Source organism: Caretta caretta, chromosome 2, assembly GCF_965140235.1.
Source record: "Caretta caretta isolate rCarCar2 chromosome 2, rCarCar1.hap1, whole genome shotgun sequence".
Lineage (NCBI taxonomy): Eukaryota > Metazoa > Chordata > Testudines > Cheloniidae > Caretta > Caretta caretta.
The window spans coordinates 237,149,104-237,171,420 of record NC_134207.1 but is presented as its reverse complement, the minus strand read 5'-3'; the positions used below and the strand labels follow the sequence as shown (position 1 = coordinate 237,171,420).

General features: G+C 39.2%; 1 protein-coding gene across 2 annotated transcripts in view; it reads right to left on the bottom strand.

Annotated features, from left to right (window-relative positions):
* Positions 1-18,799, bottom strand: part of YME1L1 (YME1 like 1 ATPase) — a 31,843-nt gene extending 13,044 nt beyond the window's left edge. The window contains exons 1-10 of one of the 2 annotated variants that reach the window (XM_048837808.2): positions 18,558-18,799; positions 14,335-14,466; positions 11,532-11,694; positions 7,421-7,519; positions 6,534-6,643; positions 5,179-5,329; positions 4,978-5,085; positions 3,965-4,047; positions 2,860-2,950; positions 1,023-1,175 (exon numbers count right to left, since the gene is read on the bottom strand). In XM_048837808.2, coding sequence (XP_048693765.1) covers positions 1,023-1,175; positions 2,860-2,950; positions 3,965-4,047; positions 4,978-5,085; positions 5,179-5,329; positions 6,534-6,643; positions 7,421-7,519; positions 11,532-11,694; positions 14,335-14,466; positions 18,558-18,590 — 1,123 coding nt within the window. In that variant the 5' untranslated portion in view covers positions 18,591-18,799. The remainder of the gene's footprint in view (positions 1-1,022; positions 1,176-2,859; positions 2,951-3,964; positions 4,048-4,977; positions 5,086-5,178; positions 5,330-6,533; positions 6,644-7,420; positions 7,520-11,531; positions 11,695-14,334; positions 14,467-18,557) is intronic. The other variant, XM_048837809.2, reaches the window with a different exon arrangement.
* Between the last annotated feature and the right edge of the window lie 3,518 nt (positions 18,800-22,317).

Sequence of the window (22,317 nt, the reverse complement as noted above, 5' to 3'; positions counted from 1 at the left end):
TTAAGGAGACAAAGTTTAAAGTAAAAGAAGTGAGTTTCAGGTACTACACCCTGTGCCTAAGTCGCCTACCAGTTTGTAGTTTTACCACTTCCCCCAACTTTTAAAAAATGTTTTTTTCCCGCTTGCTGTGTGAAAGTTACAAAAAGGAGAAAATTACTATACTGTGGAAAGAATGAAACTGGCTACACACACAGTCTTGTCAAAATATTATTTATTATAGCACAGTAGCATCCACAATGTGCTAAGCACTGTACACACATTGAGGAAGACATATCCTACAACATGCACTTACATTTTAGAAAGAAAAAAAAACAGACAAAGGATAAAGGCAGGCAACACAAGGAAAGTGTCAAGCTGAAGACTGACATCTTGTTTGTTACATTTTGTTTATATTTTGTTTTATTTATATTAAAACTAAAAAAAAATTCTTCCTTACTCATTACTAAGGTTACGATTTAGTCAGGGTATTTTTAGTAAAAGTCACGGACAGGTCAAGGACAATAAACAAAAATTCATGGCCCGTGACTTGTACTATAAATACCTGACTAAATCCGGTCGCAGAAAATCACAGAATCCTTAACTTCCTTGACAGACACGAAACCCTACTCATTACATTTAGTAATGTTGGGACCTTGTGACAACAGCAGCTAAATAATATTTCAGACAGAATTATGATTTTAAGTGAACAGTGTCCCTTTGTCTATGAAAGACTGAGGTATTAAATAACTTACCAAGACACATTTCTACATGTGTTGGAAATAGTTTAAAATTAATGTTGACAGTTAAAAATAGTAGGTTTCTGCAGTTAATGGCCACTCATGAGTCCAGTTAGTCTCATTCATTTAAATGGAAAACTGGCCCAGAGTGGAAGTGTGTTTTGCCATGAGACATTGCTACTTTTCAGCAGCCAGGACTTTATGCAATTAACATATGTACTCCTGACATGTTTAAATAGCATCAGCAAACACCCAACTTCAAGTGTTAAAGGAATAGAAAACAACTGAACTGAAAAATTAACTTACTAAACAGATTTCGGATACGACTGGCTCCAACACCAACGAACATCTCATCAAACTCTGACCCAGATGCGTAGTAGAATGGAACATCAGCTTCACCAGCCACAGCTCGGGCAAGAAGGGTCTTGCCTGTACCCGGTGGTCCAACTAACAAAATCCCTGAAGAAAGATTTATACCATCATAAACAAACTGTTATACAGTAGCTCTCTCATACCTTCCAAGCCTTTTAAAAAAAAACCTTACAACTAGCTTCAATTATATCTTAACATTTAATTTCAAATATTGCTCAACCAAGATTTCAACATGGTTGCAGCACAGCAGGACTTAAGATTTACAGTTGATCTATTTATACTTTGATCCACATTTGAAGCATGGAAACAGCAGATCTGTAAATTTAAAAAGAAGCACACTGCCAAATAAAATCAGAAATCTAGATACAACAATATACAATACTATCATTACTGAAATTCTACCAATGTCAACTTTTTGATAAATATATTTAGGAAAAATTGGAGTTCTGTTAGACTTGCTCAACAGTGTTGCCCTTTCTTACACTTGAGAATTTTCCCCGTTTAAAAACACAATCTACTATGTAGGTTGAGTCATGGTCCTGTGACTTGTTAAATTATGAATATGATCAACAATATGATCTCTATAAAGTAGGGTGGGTCAATGAGACTCATTTAAATTTTATAGAAGATTTAAAGCCTGTCTATATGAATTAAAGAGAAAAACAAAACCGTTTAAAACATAATTATAACCTTATTTCAAATGTCAGATGAAAATAATTTGACATAAACAGAGTACAAATTCCCTTTTCCCCTGTGTAAGTGAGCAATCAACTGCCATAAATGCCATAACTTAAGGCCAGTGTATATTAGACGATTGAGCCATTGTTGAAAATGGGTTTCAGTTATGAGTGCTTCTAACCTGTTACTGAAAACAGTTCAAGTGGCAGCGCAGATGTGGCAAGCCCATTTCACACCCCTGAGATTTGGTGGTGGTCAAACTCAAGACAAGTTCCAGCAAGTATTAGGTTATACTTGCTGAAATGGTGGTAACCATTGTGTCCAGTCTAAACCATTTTCTATACCAGTTCATGGCAACAAGGAGAGGCAAGCCATTGTCAACAACTGTTCAATTTCCTAACAGACTAACTTTTAGGATGAAAAGAACCATTTCATTCTAGACCACTAATTTCTTAAATTTTTTTTTTTTAAAACTCATAGCCTTCCATTTTTTTCCCCAAGATTCTCATTTCTCACATTTGGGCTTAGACAACACAAGAGTTCTGGGGGAGTTTCAGCAAAAGTGGCTGAGCCCTTTTAAAGTTAGAGCATAAATATTGCTTCTTTTTTAAACATATTAAGATTCTTTTATTAACTCAGGTGATTTTAAGCTATAAACATACCACAGATTTAATGCTCAATGAGCACAAGTGCCTTTGATACGATCAAAATTTTGTTCACATAGAGTTACAAGTGACAAAGACAAAACACATCTACCATATACAATACCAATTTTTACTACTTAAAAAAACCTAAGTTACCTCTCATATCACAACGGGGTAGGTAGGAATCTTGGCATGGTATAGATGATATATGCTACACTGTAGCCGTATAACACACTGGTGTAGTTTGAAAAGTCAAAATGGCTGAGAACTTAATATCTGGATGATGATAGACAGCAAAGCCCAGTGAGGATTGAATCTAGTAATATTCTAAACAAAGAGTTTGCAACCATTCTGGTAGCTGTATCCATTGCTTCAGACTGACTCAGACATTCAAGGCTTCAACGTGACATTTCAGGAATCTTATTATATAAATTAGACAACGTTCTTACCTTTTGGAAGTTTACCTCCCAGGACAGTAAATTTCTGTGGATTTTTCAAGAATTCTACAACTTCCTGTAATTCCTGCTTTGCTTCTTCCACCTACACATTAAAATATGCCAGGAAATGTGACAAAGTAGTTATAAAAGATTGCAGCTATTTTGATACAGTTACAAATAATTGTGGACAAAAAATGTGGAAGTAGTCCGTGCTAGGAACATGAGTAGATATGTTCAGATTGCAGCAACTGCTCACACAAAACAATGGACTAGGAAAATGCATTAAATGCAGTGTAGACCTTAATGCTTCAAAAAGAAAGCATAATATTTTATATTGTCTTCACGATACAAAAAATAAAAACCAAATTCTATAACAAAGTGGAGTATTACTGAAGTTAATGGCCAAGTTTTCTCCAATGAGACTATCACAACTATTTATTTCAGATAAATCAAAAATTTTTGCAGTAGAGATTCAACAGGAATTTAGAGTGCAGGCAAATAACTACCCATTGAAATAGCTCCCTATTAAGAAGATTAGGGGAATCAGAAACAAATGCCTTCTGACGTTTTAAGCACCTAGAGTAGCCTTCTTCAGTGGTAATTCTGGCTTAGTAGAGACTGTGCTGTCCTTAAGCATTCATTCCCAACATCTGGTAATACTTGAAGCTTGTGGATGCAGACATGTCACTCACCACAGTGGCAACAAAAATATACTTATGCTTGGCTACTACAGTTTGAGAATGTTAGTTTGTGAAATAATCTATTCCAGGCACCAGGAAGATAGAACATACACCACAGACTTCCCCCTCAACCCATATTGCCTACAGAAAACAAAAATCAGTTGGCAGCTACTTCCCTGCACTCTAAAACCTTGTTGCCTCTCTACTAACTATAGAACAATTTGGAAATGCAATGCTGGTCTTCACTTCCTTGCTTTTCTAGGTTTATGATTCATTCACAGTGCAGACCTAATTCTATCATTCTATAGCCAGTCCTATAAAAACAAGACTTTTAGCCATGGGCTACCACTTTTAGGAAATACCTGCAAGAACCCATAATTTATTAGGGTCTCAGTTTGGCAACAAGCGATCCACGCAAAGCTAATTTTTTAACTTACCCCTTTAACATGTTCAAAGGTGACATTTTTCATCTGAATAGGATCAACTGCTGCATCAAGCCCAGATGTTGTCCGAAAGCGTACTGCAGGCAAACCAGAAGGGGGGATGTTTCAGTATACAAGATGCCATTTAATTCCAAGACTACATATATTATATTTTTAATGGATATGCACAGTTAATCTGCCTGTGTTATGCCATCCATATCTTTTTTTGAGAGCAATGTTTCCATTTACAAGTGTCCAGCTATAATAAATATTTTAATAGCTTCATTTTGTAGAACAATTAAGGTTTAGATTTTTTCCACATATATTTAATAGCTATATGAACTGAATTCAGTGGTTATGAGAGAGATTAACCAATTGCTTTTTGGTTCATTTTAGAGATCATTCCTCCACAGCTCAGGAAGAAGTCCTGTCTCCACAAAAAAATATACATGGGTAGTTGTACAAACTTCCCCACAATGCCACAACAATGAATCTCACCTCTGTTCCAGAGGGATCACCCCTAAATATGGAACTGTAGTCCAACATTGACACATTCAGCCTTTGGCCATTCAGATGAGATAGCTAACAAGCATAAATTTATGATGGTGCTTTTGGCAACATAAGCACCTGGTCACTAGAAGCTAGGCGAGATCACATGAGAGCCACCAAATGGCAAGAAGTCTTTTTCTCACTATTGACCCAAATGAGAACAGATCGACCTAAATTCTGGGTCACATTACTTATTCGGCTCCCTCCACTCTCATTTGCAAGAGTTTTATCAAGAAAGTCAAGAATTGACAGAGTATCAGAGTAAGAAAAAAAAATTACTTTACACTTTGTAGTTATCTTTTGAAGTGCTGAATGCAAAAGCAATAAATATTGCTTAAATTCCTTTGGTATTTTGAAACCAATCACAATACACTAAATAATCACAATACAAAGTACAATACACATTTTACTTAGTGTTCAACCTGAACACAAAGAAACTGAGTAAAGCGAAAGGTTAAAGGAATGAAAAGTTAACAAACCAGTATCAGAAAAGGAGCCTTTACCAGATAAAAATGGGGTTTTTGACAAGCCATAAATACCAAGCAGTAACAAAACAAGGAGAAAAAGACGTGTTCGTCTTAAGGAATCTGTAAAAGAAAAAAAATTTTTTTTTTAAATACGAAGAAATAAACTACTTTCCAAAAAACAGAATGTGATGGTATTACGGTAAAGCAGCTTACCATTTGTTCTTTGCGTCAGTGCCTGTGCTTTCAAAAAGCCCTCAGCAAAACCAGTTTTAAATGCATCTTGATGAGCTTCAGGTACATTTTTTGTTTTCACTAACTTGTCTAAGCTTTCAACATCAGATCCTCGGTCTCTCAAAAGGAGTCCCTAAACATACATTGCACACTAATATTAATTTGTATTCATTTTGATAGAGAGCCAGTTTTCATGCAGAGCAAAAACGATAGTGAATTGGCTTCCTGATGTGCAAGTTTTTCAGTGAGGAACTGTCAGACATTAGCAATATTCATTTGTTTTCAGTTTACAAAACGTTATACAGTAGAACCTCAGAGTTACAAACACCTTGGGAATGGAGGTTGTTTGTAACTCTGAAATGTTTGTAACTTGGAACAAAAATGTTATGGCTCTTCTTTCAAAAGTTTACAACTGAACATTAACTTAATACAGCTTTGAAACTTTACTATGCAGAAGAAAAATACTGCTTTTAACCATCTTGAAACAAGAACAGAAACAGGTTCCTTACCTTGTCAAATCATTTGTTTTTTTAAACTTCCCCCCCTTTTTTTTTTAGTAGTTTGCATTTAACACAATACTGTATTTGAGAGGTTTTGTTTTTGTTTTCATTTTTGTGTCTCTGCTGCCTGCTTGCATACTTCCGGTTCCAAATGAGGTGTGCAGTTGACTGGTCAGTTCATAACTCTGGTGTTTGTAAATCTGAGGTTCTACTATACAGGGCATCCGTGACAGAGTAGCTATTCCAATAACAAAATTTACTGGCTACTCCAAGATCTGGGTCACTGGGTTTACTGCATTAGATTTCTGCAAGTTAGCTTTAACTCAGGAAGACACATCCTGTTCAGGTAAGCATGCTACAACGTTAAAAAGACATCAGCCACCAAAGTAGCTATTCTTAAAGCAGTAGCCAAGTTACAACTGCTATAGTACAAAAAAGCACCATTTATAAGTGAAACCACTCACTGAATTTCTACATTTAGGAGTGCTTCACTGGTCTCCAAGATTATTTTGTAATTTATTTTAAAAATAAAGTCAGAAGCAAAATATTTTATTTTGGAATTAAAAATTTACTCTTTTAGGTTTTCAACCTGCCATCATTACAAGATGTAATAGATTTGGGGATCCTTATATCAGCAATAGTAGAGCAAGTCCTGGATGCAGGATTAAGGAGGGGGAAATGGAATCCTTTCAATTCATTCAAGTTATAAGATCTAGGAAGATTTTCCTTTCAATAAGTGAGAACATTACTGATTATTCAGTAATGAAATGTCATGAGTTAAGTCTTCAATTTCTTCACAGTAGTCATGATCTCAAAAATGTAGCTCTTTGTACTTGCCTTTACAAATGAAGGGGACACATTTTCTGTTTCTGCAAATCGTTCAGATGTCGACTGCAGACGTCTTGCTCTTGATTTCAAAGTCTTAAAACCCCGAGACTGTATGAAAACTTAAACAAAAACACTTTCCTTTAACATCATATTTCCTCTTTAAGCAGAGAAGGAATTTGTCAAACAAATCAAGGTTACACCATATTTGTAGGTTCTTCCTCTGTCTTATTTCTCCAAAGCCTCTTACAAATGATACTCTTTGTTTTTATTATTTATGCAATAAATATATAAGCGACTATACTAAAGGTGCTGGGTGACAAGAATAAATCACTAGTCACTTCAATTAGTCTTAAAGTTTTATCTGAGCCTTTGAATGGCTACACTCACTCCAAAAAGCCTCTTGCAACCCAAGTTCCCCAATTAACACTAAAATCATTCTGAATCCCTCAGCATATTTAATTAAATGAACTGCAATCCTACTACAAAACCAAAGGAGAGCGACACAAGTTACATCTTAAAGCTCACTAGCACTAATGTCAGATTGAATTTACTTATTTGACTTAAAAGATGAGGGGGTATAGGTCCTCTTCAATAACATAACTTAAGAATTTCACACCTTAAAGCAAGGTCTATTAATGATGTCATATTTATTGACTTTACCAAGAAACCATGTTTCTAAAGATCTCTTCTGATTTAACACCCCAAAAACTCGTAAGAACAGAAAGCCCTTAGGATGACTTTTTAAAAAAGTAAAGTACCAAATTCAAGTAAGTTTGCCAATATTTGCTGAATGCCCCCTTTACTCAAACTAAGTAGAATTTCCCAGGGGAAAAAAAAACATGATGTAAGTTAAAAACAAATTAACTGATCTCATGTGGTAGTTTCTTGCTTCATACCTGGCCAGCGCTGAAGGTCTGAACACACACGCTGGAGGGGACTAGGATGCTGTCTGTATAAGTAAGAGGTGCGTAAAGTTCTAAAGACATCCATGAAACCTAGAAAAAAAGATTCAACAACATAAGCATGATTTCCATTTTAGGTACATGATATTTCACACTAGACTTTTTACTTAGACTAAATTATTCTTAATTATGTTGAATCCAAATGTCTACTTTATTTATATCTGGTCACTTGAAGTTCCAGCACAGAATAATAAAGAAACCATTACTAACAACATATAGTGGGAATTACTGAATTTCCTCATTTTGGACACTTTCTCAGTACGCTAGAATCCTTTTAATTAGAACTTCCAGGTGAAAACAAATATTCCAGCTAAGACTCGGGATCCTGCAACTGCACAGGAAAATCCCAGTTAACTGGACTCTCACAGGATTTCTGTGTTGAGACTCATTTCATGAATGGATTTAAAAATAAGGTATGTACAAAGCATTAAGACATTTTAAGATGACACTAAGATATATTTGATTTGTTTAATAGTTGCAGTATAGCATGGAGGCAACAAGAAGTGGAAAAGGGACAACAGAGCAGGAAATGCGTCAGCAAATACCATTTCAAAAATGTTACCTATTGTGAATAGATAGCATACCACAAGCATGTCACATATCCATTGTTCAAAATAGCGCTACTCAGACTGAGGTTCACAAGCCACAAGTGACTCTTTAATGTGTTTTCTGCCGCTTTTTGCGACACGTGATTTTAAAACAAAGTGTGATTTAATTATTAACCAATCAGAATGCTTTTACTATATTATTTTATTGGTTAATAATACTTGGTCAGTCATTTTGCTGTGAGAATTTTACATACATAAAAAATATATAGTAAATGAAACAATGAATTCACACTACTGTTGCTCTTTGCAGTAGCGCTGAACGCTAATTTAACTTCTGAAGCACTGAGATCTGAGTATCGCTGGTTTAGTGTCAATGAAATGCATTGTACTGCTAAGAAACTGATTTCAACATCTCCATTAGGCAGGCTTCAAAGGTGGCACAGATATGGTCCACAAAATGATGAATCAGGGGACCATGAAGCCAAATATATATTTGTAAGCACATGTTCAAAGAAGATATTTATATAAATTGGTTAAATCTAAGGATCATTCTGGGCCATCTTCTTAAATGTAACTAAAGGGTATATTAAAATACAAAAAACGCTTATATTAATGAAACATTAAGGTAACATTTTAAATGCTCAAAAGCCTGGAAATGCAAAAGTTAGAGTTAAATGTACAACCTTAATTGTGCACCCTTGTATGTATGTATGTATTACTATACAATCTTTAATTATGAGCACATATATAAATGAAGTTGTAATAAGATGTAAGAGTAACAGCGAAAAGCAGTGTGAGCTGGCATCCCGCATAAGTGTTTACAATTGTGGAACTTTCAAAGCTCGTTGTCAGCAGTACTTCATTAACACAGCTAAATTAAAAACACACTCTGGTAAAGAAATTACACCTAAAACTCAGGAAAAGTTTTGTAATACTTAGGCTGATTCCACCTAATTCTCAATTTTGGTATCCAAAGCCCTTAGGCAACTTTACAAATCTTAGCCTTAAAGTTTAAGAAATAAGTAAGGATAAATCACTAAAAAGCTAACTAACCTGCTACATAAGATAGTAAAATATTTCATCTTGAATCTTGGTGGTTTATTTCAGTGACATAAGGACATGCTGTTAAACAGAACTTCTACAAGAAAATAAAATATATTCTGCTTTCAGCTGTTACAATGAGCTTGCTTCAGTCCTGAAGCAGCTTCTACTATTCTAAGATTTCTTTCCCCTACACTGGAGTTTTAGCAGCTCTTCAGCCTGTGGCAGGACTCCTCTCCCACCAATAGCTCTACCCAGGGCACGTTTACACTATAAACTTAAGTTGACCTATGTTAAATAAACTTACAGCCACCGCAACTGTGGTGGTTCATGTCCACACTGCCCTTCTGTCAGTGGTGCATGTCCTGGAGCGCTTCCACCAACTTAAGAGGGGCAATGTGAGGGGGTGAGAGCCAGGGCTCTCAGCTCTGCACACAGCTCCCCGCCAGGAGCCCAGCTCCTCCCTACCCCCTACTGGAAATAGGGACGCCACACTGGGCTTCTCAGCTCCCTGCTGGGAGCCAGGCAGCTGCACTGCGCTCCAGGCACAGAGCTCCCCCCTCGGTGCAGCCACGCTCCCAGTGGGGAGCAGGGAGTCAAAAGCCCAGGGGGGCAGTCCAGATGTGAGCAGGGAGCTGTGAACCCGGACGGCAGCCCAGCAGGGAGTGGGGAGCCAGGACCGCAGGACTCCCTGTGGGGAGCCTGGGCGGCAGCCTGAGCAACACCCTGGGTTGGAGCAGACTGGGCAGCAGCCGAGCTGGGAGCTGCCTTTCTTGTCAATTCACAGCTCAAGCAGAGCCTTGAAACTGACAATGACTGTCAATAGATGTAAGTAATACAGCGTCTACAGGGACACTGCGTCGCCCTAACTACACCAACGTAAGCTCTACGCCTCTTGTGGAGGTACCATATCAGCGTACTAGAGCACTTACATGGGCAGAAGCAAGGCTGTAATATGTACACTGACATAATTAGGTCAATGTAAGCTGCCTTACATCGACCTAATGCTGTTGTGTAATCAGGCCTCTGTCACCCTAAGTGAAAAGATCAATCTTATGAACTGGACTTTCATAGCTCTGAAGACTCCCAAAAACCTTTGTAACTCTCCCCTTTCAACAGGGGACTTGTCTCTGCAAGTTATTTCTCCCATTTATACCAACTCAGGATGCAGTTCCTTTAGTACTTCTGTTCTGAGGCTAGCCTCGAGCTGATTTCCCTCTTCCTAGTCTCCCAACTGCTATGCTGTGGAGGCAGCAATTTAGATACCAGTTAATTGCTTCCGCTGCTAGTACAATCAGGACACTTCTACCAAGACCTTGCTTCTGCAGCAACATTCCTTTTGAATTTGGCAGAAGAGTCAAATGATAAGGCCATCATCAAAAAAAAAAAAAAATTGGGGGGTTGGGGGGGTTTAATAGACACCCAGATTCTAGAGCCAGAAGGTACCACTAAGATCATCTAGTGTGAACTCCTGCATAACACTGACCATAGAAATTCCCAAGTTCTTACATTATTTTCTGTAATGACACAGTTAGCAACACATACTAACAGTGAAGCCAATCTGAATTCCTTTTCAACTCATATCAACATTTCTGTAGTTTAAAAGCTATAAAAATTCTTCAGAGAAAAGGAGGACTTTATCTAGACTAACACATCATATTCAGAGACAGATACACTAGTAGTTACACTCAGTTTCTCCTTCCATTCACTGAGTTTAAGGCTTTGTCTGCGCTATAAGGGAAAGTCGATCTAAGCCACGCAATTTGAGTTACGTGAATAGCGTAATTCAAATTGACGTAGCTTAGATCCACTTACCACGAGATGCACGCTATGCTGTGTCGCTGTGAGATGCTCTCTCGTCGACTCCCCTTACTCTTCTCAATCTGGTGGAGTACCGGAGCCGACGACCAAGCGACTGGCGGTCAATTTAGTGGGTCTTCACTAAACCTGCTAAATTGACCCCCAGTGGATCAATCGCTGCAGCCTTGATCCCAGGTTGTAGTGTAGACAAGCCCTAACTGGTAAATGAAACTAGCAGCTCAGTCCTGCCATCAGATAAGAGGGTTGCATTTGCCTCAATGTTAAATTGATAAAATTAGCTACTACAGCTGAGCTGAATATCAGACTGAAGAAAAAAACTGAACTCTAAAATAGCTAAGTCTCACAATCTGACAAACACTGAGCGTGACTGGAAATACACTACAAGATATTCAACAAACTCAGAGGAAAACTCTACAAATTATCTGTATAGCAAATGACACTGGTATCTGACTTTTTTTTCTATGGACAGTTCCAGTAGATTGTGGTTTAAAACAAACTAAGTAATTGTATAAAATAATGACCTATGGCTTGATTTACCATGGTTTCAGCTTGAAAATTTAAGTGCGACAGCTTTCTCTAGTCCCATTTTTATTTCTGTTGAAATGGTAATACTGACATACCACCCCGGAACATACCATGTTTATTTTCAAAGAAGGACTGTGCAGAGATATAGGATGTATTCCACTGGGAAGAGATTTTGTTTTCTGTACAATAGCCAGGAAGCAACCTGTTCACTAGTTCATCGAGCTGGCTAACTTTCAAGTCGGACAATCCCAGGTCTCTCAGATTCAGAACAGGCTGTAAAGCAATAAGAGAAGTATTCTAATATTTAATAACATCAGGTTTCAGAGTAGCAGCCATGTTAGTCCGTATTCGCAAAAAGAAAAGGAGTACTAGTGGCACCTTAGAGACTAACCAATTTATTTGAGCATGAGCTTTCGTGAGCTACAGCTCACTTCATCGGATGCACCCACGAAAGCTCATGCTCAAATAAATTGGTTAGTCTCTAAGGTGCCACTAGTACTCCTTTTCTTTTTTTAATAACATCAGGTCACCTCATGAAAAAAAAGTGCTAAGAAGGAGATATTTTCACAGAATTACTGATACAGCTTCAACTATCAGATTTTTAAAGAAGAAAGAATTTTAAAGTGAAAAACACATTTTAGATGGAGAAAAATAGGAAGACTTAATTAAAAACTCTAAGAGAAAAATTAAACCAGTTATTGATATAAAATAACCTTCTGTAGTATGCCATCCTGTGTGTATTAATCAGAGTGCGCTTGTTTGCTAATATATAGCCATTTGTCTGCTTAGTCCATGCTAAGAATGTTCTCTTCATATTTGAAAGCAAAGTAGATTGATTTAAGTCAAAGTGAATTAAATCACCAATTTTAGTCATGATTTAAGTCAGCAGTCAAGAAACCTTGATTTAAATTGTCAATTTTAAATCCTGTTTTGTATTTGTACTTCTCATTTTCCTAAAGAAAAAGTTGATTCTTATTAGTTGGTAATCATTAAAACATGCTGAACAGCAACCAGCTACAGCCTTAACACTAAATTTGGTGATACTTTTTGCTACCAGGACGATACACATCTATACACATTTAGGTAAGCAATTATACAGCTTAACGTAAAAATTAAGAATGTGAATAATGTTAATGTTATGTTAAAAAAAATGGTGAATGCCGCATTTCTAATTTATTGGATGATTGTTATCTTGTGATTTGTTTCAAGCTTTATTTGGATGGAAACTGGTATTCAATTAAATGCACACAAACAACATTTCAAAGTTGTTTTATTAGTTAAAAACAACTACCTTAGATGTGCTGAATATATAGGAAAAAAGTTTATCAAAACATGTTTGGCATTTAAAACTGACTGGTTTATTAAACAAACAAAGTATTAGCTGTAATTAGTGAACTGATTGTTTCCGGTCACCATGTCCTTCAAGATTTTATAATTAGTAGATCTCATCCTCTCATGCATAGTTTCTATTTATAGATTGGAAGAGTAAAACAGGCTTTCCTGCTTGTTCAACTCCCAATTATTTTCTTAACTTTCAACGAATTAGTCATTCAACTGAACTATTTGAATAAAACGTAAAAGAAAATATTTTCCCTGCACTCACAAAAGAGGTTATTGCTGTCAAAAGCTGGTTTAGCACTTCAAACTCTGGCTCCAGGTGCTTACCCAGTGATTTCCCATCAGTTCAGTAGTCTGACTTTCATTAAAAAACTTTAGTAACCACATGTACTGCTTACTATTTTTTTTTAAATCGAATGTGAATTATTTTAATATATTACAGTAAATTCAGCTAACGTAACTTAATGTTAAATAACTTTATATTGAATCTATCTTTTCAAATATAAATTAAAAAATCTGATTTTTATAAAAATTATCTATTTTTATTCATGTTTTCTACTATTGTTCTGGTTTGAGCACACAGATGCATTATTTTCCTGCCCCTCTCAGCATCCAGCATCCTTCTAATCTTTGAGATGTTGCTATTTTGTCAGAGAGAAGAAAAATCCCCCAAGACTGTGCAACAGCAGCTATCCACTAGTCAGAATGACTGAGGTGCAGAATCTTCTGCAATTTCTGGCTTTTTTGCCAGTCTTTTTTTTTTTTGGGGGGGGGGGGGGGGTGAGAAATTGAGGAAATGTGGATATTGGATATTTCACAGTGGTTTTAAAAAATTACAGAAACTGAACAATTGTAGAAACCCAGATAAACAAGCTCTGATCACTGTTTTGTATAATCACACTGAAGGGAAAGGGATTTTGTATTCATGGCTCAAGCACAGGGAGTCATGCCAGTGTTGGCAGTCAACGTACATATTACAAACTAGAATTTGGCTCTTTGCCTCATTTGTGCCTATTTGGGAGGGAGGAGGAGAGAGACCTTATCCTATCAATCAAAATATTTACCCTTTTGTATGAGTAAAATGTTTCACTTGTTTTCTGATTAATTATGCATAAGCCAGTTAATATGACAAAACTAGAACTGCAGAACACTGATCTTACACTAGCATCAGCTCAAAACCCATGATGTTCTACCTGACAAAGATGGATTCTTGATCAAGGCTGTCAAACATATATCCCATATGATGACCTCATGTAGCTCACACAAAACATCCATATTCTACAGCAGGGGTGGGCAAACTTTTTGGCCCGAGGGCCACATCGGGGTTGTGAAACGGTATGGTGGGCTGGGTAGGGAAGGCTGTGCCTCCGCAAACAGCCTGGCCCCTGCCCCCTGACTGGCCCCTTCAGAACCTGCGATCCATCCAACCCTCCCGCTCCCTGTTATATCAAACATACTACACTAGCTGTAAGATAGCAAATTGTATGTAAACTTGACAATTTAAAAAAAAAATGAAAAATCTTCAGACCTCATTTAAATGTAAATATAATCCCATCTCTCCAAAATTCTTATTACCTCACTGCTTTGAGCATCATGTTCTGGGGCTGTATCCCTCTGTAGAGACTGAATAGATGCTGTGCTGACAGAAGTAGCTGAGGTTTTTGGTGAATGGAAGGCATTGATGAGGTGACTCAGAGGAACTGTAACCTGGTAGAAATGAAAGATTAATGTAATCAATCACACTAACAGAATATAATGCCATACATGAATTTTCTTTTCAGTATTTAAATATCTAAATACATTCCCATCTCAGATACTGTATAAAATGATGATCTTATACAGTGCCTTCTAAGTTAAGTTCTCAACATGCTTTTTGAACTTTGCCTCTAAGGTACAAGGGGTAGATATCTCCATTTTACAGATGGAGACACAAAGAGTTAACGATCATCAGACAGTAAGAAAGCAAGACAGATTAAGTCACACTGGCAGTCTACCAAAGTAGGAAACAGAACCCAGGTTGCCTGATGTACAAAACAACATGTTAGATACTCAAACACAGAGTAGGGGGGAAAAAATCAACTTTTAAGCAAAGAATGGACAGCCTCAATTTGCACTTAAGATACCCATTAGCCTTCTGTTAACTAAAAAATTCTCTTCTCACAAAATTTATCTTTTTATAAATTTCTTAATAACAATAGCAGATAAAGAAATTAGCTATTGCAAAACGAATCATGTTTTGCCACTTTTATTGTGATCCTGTCATTTGTTTGTTGTGTTAGTGATCAATGTATAGTGTGAGGTGCCATTGCAACCTCACCTGGGAGAGAATTGCCTAGGTATTATTGAAGCGCACTTAGAAGACATTAAAGGGGCCTTTTCAAGAAAAATGTTGACCTCTGATGTATTTTTGCAACTCTACTTATATCTTGGAGTTTATCCTTTCTGAAAAGTTTCTACAACTAGCATAGGTCTCTCTTTAGAAGAAATAATATATGTTAAAACATGTTGGTGTAACTTTTGCTACTATTAATACTTTTTTAGATAATTTACAAATGTTTGTTTTCTAAACCCACTTTAAATCTACTTATATATTTAGAAGTCTTGGATTTAGGAAACAACACAAAGATGATATAGGAAAGTAAAATGGTCTAATAGTAAATCACACAATGCCCTCTCCTAAACTTCTATTTTTGCAGGATTCTCCCTAACTCTGCCCAAAATTAAGTGAGAACAATTGCAATGCTTCTTTGGTTTCCAACGGCACAAATCAGTTTCTCTGAAGTCCTACTGTAGTTTAAGCTATGTTGTTAAATTACTTAACTTCACTAACACTTTGGACCAATCTACACGATCACACCACACCGCTTTATGGTCACAGAGTTCAGCCAAGTTTGATAGTTTGTTTATTCAATGTCTGAAGTATCCATACTACCAACATGGTTGTTCAAAATTGTTATGTGGTTTCTTGTAACTGTATCAGTGCGTAGCCCACCAAAATACATACACAGATACCTAGGCAGGACGTGACCAATTAATGGCATATATCACTGGGACTAATATGCACGTAGGTACACCTGCTGCTAAGCTATACTAGTCCCAGTGGCCTAAGCCATTAATTGGTCCCGCCTTGCCTGAGGATTCATGCTGTGCCCTCACACAAGTATAGGTAAGAATGATGGAAGAGGATAGGCAAGAGAGCCGGGAGAGAATATGACAAGTACTGCCATATCTGGGTGGCAGTGACCCAGGAAATAAGTAGTTAACAGTAAGCGGTCAGAAGAGAAAGCAACTGCCAGTTTAAAAAAAAATTATACTTCCGATTTTTTCTCAGTATTATTATATCTTCTAAGATTAGTGTAACTGAAAAATCAGAGAAAAAATATTGTTTGGTTTCATTAAACAGCACTTTATACAAAGTAAATTTCATTCTGTCTCCAGTCAATCTCCTGTTTGAGAGAGTCTTTCACATGCAGCAGAGCAAAGACATTTGAAAAGTAAATGTGATTACAGAACCATAAAAAAAAAAGCAAAGGAACCTAAAGACAAGAGAAATAAATGAACCTATTTTAAAGACTAGATTTCAAGTTAAGTGTCCATTTAAATATTTAAGAGATATATTCATTTAGCTGTGATTGTCCAGGCTCCACAATGCATTGGTTCATCTTGTAAACAGGATCAGAGTGGTTTCTATCACACTAGAGCAGGTGTCCACTAAACCAGGATTTGGAAGAAGCTGATTTCTCAAACAGAATCCCACAGCACATCCAGTTTCCGACTATGTATTATATGGTAAAAGTGTAATGCTCGTCTAATGGAATGTATGGAGGACAAAAATAGTGAGGAGACTAGAGTGCCACAAAAGGATAATCTAGATATTTTATTTTCTTAGAGAAAGAGTTCAACTTTGCCAAATAAATACGTGCATTTATCTGAAATTTCGCTACAGTTTTAGATTTCACTGGTGTTCTACCTTCCATTTTCTCTTTCAGAATTTAGTTGTCCAGGAGATCTTGCTTAGGCAGCTTGCTTATAAGTGGGCTAAGTCTGGGCAATACAAAGTATATGTGCATCAACTGACTGGTTTAAACAAAAGTATTAATTTGTAAACTGGTAATCTATATAATAATGACTCTCTCTCCCCATTTGCTTCTCTTGCTGGACCAGAAATGTGGCCAGAATGCTGCATGTTCAACATTTTACAGATGTAGTTGAAATATTTTAAACGTAAAGTTTTATTTCTTTATAATGCACTGCGCTAATCTTATTAGTCAATTGTTTTCCCACCGAACTGAGACCAGCCAAGTGATGCTTTGGTAGCTCCCAGGCTTGCTAAAACTGGGAACTAGTATACCTAAAATCAGCAAAGTAAAGGATGAGGGAGAGGATCCTGGGAAAAGCTGAGGCCAGCTAAGTAACACCCCTGGGGAGAAAAAAATTTAATCCTGAAGAAACCAAAGAGGCCACTAGAGAAGTGCCAGTATGGTGTACAATCTAGTACTAGCTCAACTGAACCAGGGATGGGATATTTAAAAAGTCACACAAACAAAAGCTGAGGGCAGACCCAAGCCTGAGAGTTTTCAGAGAGCCTTACACATTGTACTTTTAACACAACTGACATTTCCTGTTTGGTTTAATCTTAAAATCTCTACTCTTACATTCTGTGTGAATAGGACAAATAATCATGCCAGTATTATTGGTTACTAGCATTTGTTACAAAAGTACTTCTTCTCTATGTAAACTGGGGAAGTGTTATAACTATGTTAGTAAGCCATATTGTAGCCCAAGCAAGAAAAAAATAATAGTATAACACCCATGCATCTAACCAGGGCAGGGGATTGGGCCTAACAGGAAGGGAATAAGAAATGCTAAGGAACAAGACATGTGTAGACTCTATTATACTGCATCAGAATCTGGAATGTAAAAAAGGCAGTAAGCTGCACATTTATCAGAAGCTTAGGTGTTGTCAGAAGCTGAGATCCAATCAAGGATGACTATGTGTATTATGTAGGTCTCTCTCTTAGGTATTTATATGGCCTCCAATTACTGTGGCATATAAGCACCCCACAATTTTTAATATACAACACAACACCCATATGAGGCAGGGCTGTGCTAACGTCCACATTTTGCAAATGGGAAAACCAGGCACAGAGAAACCGACTTTTAAAGGTTGCTCAGAAGTCTGTGACCAAGCAGGGATTTGACCCGAAGTTTCCCAGGCCAGCACTCTAACCACTGTGGTAGTCTATTGTATCACACCCCTCCTTCCTCCCACCGTCGACACATGACGTGACAGAGCCCAGGAAGTGTCACAATCTCCTTTGTCAGTTCAGAAAGGAGAGAAAGAGAGAAAGCGAGAGAGAGAGAGAAACTCCCTAGCCGAGCCACCACGGGGGAGAGAACTCGAGAGAGAAGATGGGGAACCCGCTCTCCGCTCAGGACCGGGTCGGGGTATCGGAGTATTTCCTGCTAGCTTCCCCCGTGCAGGTGTTTGTCAGGAGACAAGCTAGTGGCCAGGTCTCACCTCTGGGCGCCAACCCGCCAGCTTCTCAGAATCCCTCCCTGAAGAAGCAACAGCAGCAATCGCCTTCTCACCCCGCCCGCTACCCCAGGCTGGCCTCTCTAGCAAGTTGCAACCCGCCCCCGCAAGGACTTTCTGGGGCGGAGCCTCAGCGCGACGGCTCCGACGCAACGGGCGGGAGCTGCCCAGCCGACCCATTCCCTCTCAGTAGCACCGTGGGGCGGGGACGCCCCCCTGCTCCCCCGTATCCCGAGTCGCACCCGCGCGCCAGCACTCTCACCTGGGGCTGCACGGTGGTAGAGAAGGAAAACATCCTCCCCTCTATGAGGGCGGCGACGGCGGCGACTCCCCCTTCTCCCGCGCCGGCGATCTACACGCCCGCCGGTCTTCGCCTCTCACTCCCTCTGGCCGCGGCCGCCGGGAGAAGCAGCGTTCAGCTGCTCCACTCCCATGGAAAATGGCCGCCTCCTGGGGCCGGCAACGACTAGGCCAACTACAACTGTGCCGGAAACGGACGGCGCGGCATACCGCTTCCGGGTCATACTCCCTCCCGAGCCCTTCCTGCCCGGCCACCTCCCCTTCCTCCCCCACAACAACCGGACACCTTAGCAACCAATGTGTCTCATGCGCGCACACCAGCCTCTTCCTACCACGCTCTTGCGCACGGGAGCAAACCATTCCTTCCGCCTGAGGGGGGAGGGCATAGGGCCGAACCATTTCCGCGGCGGGGGTGCAGCTGTGTGAGTTGCGTGCATCAGCTGCTGTGTCCAGCTGGTCGCAGGACGAGGTCGTTTCGGAAACAGAGAGCCGGGGTGCGGATAAAACAGGCCTGCTTTTGAGCAGCCCCTGCTTTTTGCAAAACCTAACTAATATGGAGTAGGAAAACCAAAGTGCAGCCCCCACCCCACCTATCTCCAGTCACCACATCACTCCACTGGGTCCATCACACTAGGGCCCCAGCAGGTGCTCTCAGGGTCAGCAAACATCCGCAACTCTGGGCCCTGATCCTGCAACTACTTATGCACATACTTTACTCTCATCAGTAGTTTAATCTAAATCAATGGGACTACTCATGGTCCTAAAGTTAAAGGTGTGCTTGATGTTCAGAAGTTAAAATGTCCCCTAAAGTTAAATGGGGCTCTTGGTGCGCAGATCCCCATGAAGGTCTGGAAAAAGAGGTGGCAAGCCTAGGAGCACCACTGCCTCCTTTACCTTAAATTTAGGAGATTACAGCTAACCACATAGCTAATATGGTCCTGGAGACTGCAGAGCCAGCTATATATGGTTTCCCTTCTGGATCCCACTGGCCTGGCCAGTAGGCATTGCCAAGGCATCTGCCAAGTTTCCAGGGTAATGAGCAGGCATTGTAACTCTAGACCATCAAGCAGAAGGCTACTTTGCCCAAGTCTTGAAAACATCTCTCTAGTTTTGTGGGATAGGATGGAGCTACTCCTCTCCTTTGCTCCCTGCGCAAGCGTGACGTAGTGCGGATTTTCCCTCATTATGTTGTATGTGACCCTTACTGTTTTGCATGAATGCTGTGTGTGCCTCAGTTTCCCTGAGTATTGCACCAATGTCTAGGTGGTGACAATAAGGGTGTGTGACTTTTGCAGGGGCTGCTCCAGCTGCCTGCACAAATGCTATGGCCACCCCTTCATAACCTGAGACCCAGGAGGGGGGATGCAACCAAGTGACTCTTGGCCAGGGAAGCAAGACAAAGGCCAGAGGAAGAGCAACAGGCAGGGCAGGGGCCAGGCAGCTGGAGGCGAGTCATTCTCGGGTGGCTTGGGGCACAGAGGGAGGGCCAGAGCTCTGGCTCTGGGCTCACCTCCCCCCCAAGATGGACTTGGCTGAAAGTCACTGATTTCTGTGCTAGCTATGTTCCTGTTCACTAATAAACCTTCTGTTTTACTACCTGGCTGAGAGTCACATCTGCCTGTGGAGTTGGGGTGCAGGGCCCTCTGGCTTCCCCAGGAGCCCCACCGGGGCAGACTCACTGTAGGAGGCGCACGGTGTGGAAGGGAATGCTGAGTATGCCGAGGTCAGATGCAGGAAGGTCGAAACTGTGTAAGCTTCTTGCCCTGGAGCCAATATACTCAGAGAGAGGAGGCATGCTCCCCCCAGAGTCCTGACTGGCTTCGTAGTTCCAGAGCATTGTCCAGGTGACTCCATGACAACAAGGCATGGAAGCATTACTCAGTCACAGAGCAAGGTACCTTTTGGTGTGAATATGGGTATTGAAATCTGGCCCTCTGTATCTCCAATCAGTACTCCACATTCAATCATCTGAGGATACAAATGAACAGATCTTCATGGAAGTAAGATGTGAAGGAGCCCACCTGGTGGGAAATGGGAAGGCTATCAGGTTTATATTACAAAGAGACTGGAGCTGTCAAATATAAAATCCAAGATCCAACTGTTCCAGAGTTCCTAGGGTTTCATTCAGATCCATTGTGGAAATAGCCTGAGTTGCTACACTTTAATCCAAACCTTCCCAAAATTTAGGAATGTCTTGATTCCAGGTTGCAGTTCATGTTCTCTCTAATTTTGGGAGTACTGCAATACTTCTAGAGTGCACCTGTTTTTTTTAATTGTCAAAAATAGGATTGCTGGTACTCTAATACTGTTACTCAAAGATAATTCTGCAGGAATTGAGATCAGGAGAAGAAAAAAATTGGCTGTCATATTTTTTAAACTAATGTTTGTCTTAAAGCCATCTAAACTTCACGAACCAGACACATGGGCCCACAAAGTCAATAGGGCTTTGCATGGACACTGGGAGAGATCTGCCTACATTGATAATCTTGCAGGATTGGGACCTTAGTTATTTGCATCAATTTTACTCATGTTTCAACAGAAACAAAATTCTCTACTACTCTTCCCTGAAATTAAACTGAGCTGTGGTATGTTTAGGGAACTATAGTGTAATAAAAAGTCGGAAGAAACTTACAGAAAATAAATTACACCTCAATAGCTTAAACACTCTGAATCCAATTCTCTCCTGGTTTACAGCCTAGCCTGTACAATTTCAGTTAGGTCATTGGAGTTGCATGGCTGTAAACCATGGCAGAATTTGGTCTTGTGTGGATCATGCCATAATATTTATCTCTTTCTCCGCCTTTTGTCATTCTTTCCATGTCTCTCTCCATCTGTTCTGTCCTTTTTGGCTATTCTGTTTCCTTTCTCTCTTTTCTTTGATCTCTCTTCTTGTGTCTCTTTCTCTCATTGAACAATTAATATAATTACTCCTCTAACAGACAAATAAGGTATCTCCTGTCTGTTTTTTTGTTGTTGTTGTCGTCTTTGATTTCTTCCACCCTGTCTTCTCCTTTCTCCCTGATGTGTTTTCTGAAAATTCCAAGGCCAAGAAGACACTCTGGTGATCCATGCATTGTCCATACTAGAAAAATTATCTGTTGCTGACAATACGTGCCCATTGCTGAAACCTATTATCAGCAATAGGCAATTTTTCTTTTTCTAGAATAGGCAAGGCTCTATTGTGTACATGGTATTGCATCTAAGGATTTTTCAAGGGAGGACCTAATCCTGCAATCTACTCTGCTTGGGTAGCCCTTTTAGAGCTCATTGCAGGATCAGAATCTTTGTGTATTACATCTTTATGCACAAAATAAAACTTGTGTCAGACTAGTCAAATTTTCAACGGCAAAATCATGCTGGCACATGCCAGCAATTTTTTTAGTGTTAAAAAAGAAAGTAAGTTACATTGGCTAAACAGAGATATGGGCATCAAATTTCTTGCTGTAAGGGAAAAGGTAAAGTAGTTTTATAATGGAAATTTTGAGAATAATTAAACACATACTTTAAAGGGACATTGCCAACTTGAAATCTAATCAGCATTTTATTTTAAAAAAGAGCTAATCAAATGTTCAGATAGTACACCTGTCCCTGTAATCACATGCCAAATTTTGTGGTTTAGAATCACATTTTTCTCTATTTTAAATGTCTCTAGACTCACACAACAAACTGAAGAAACTCTCTAAATAATGGACTATACAGGGAAACAATGAAACTTGACTTAT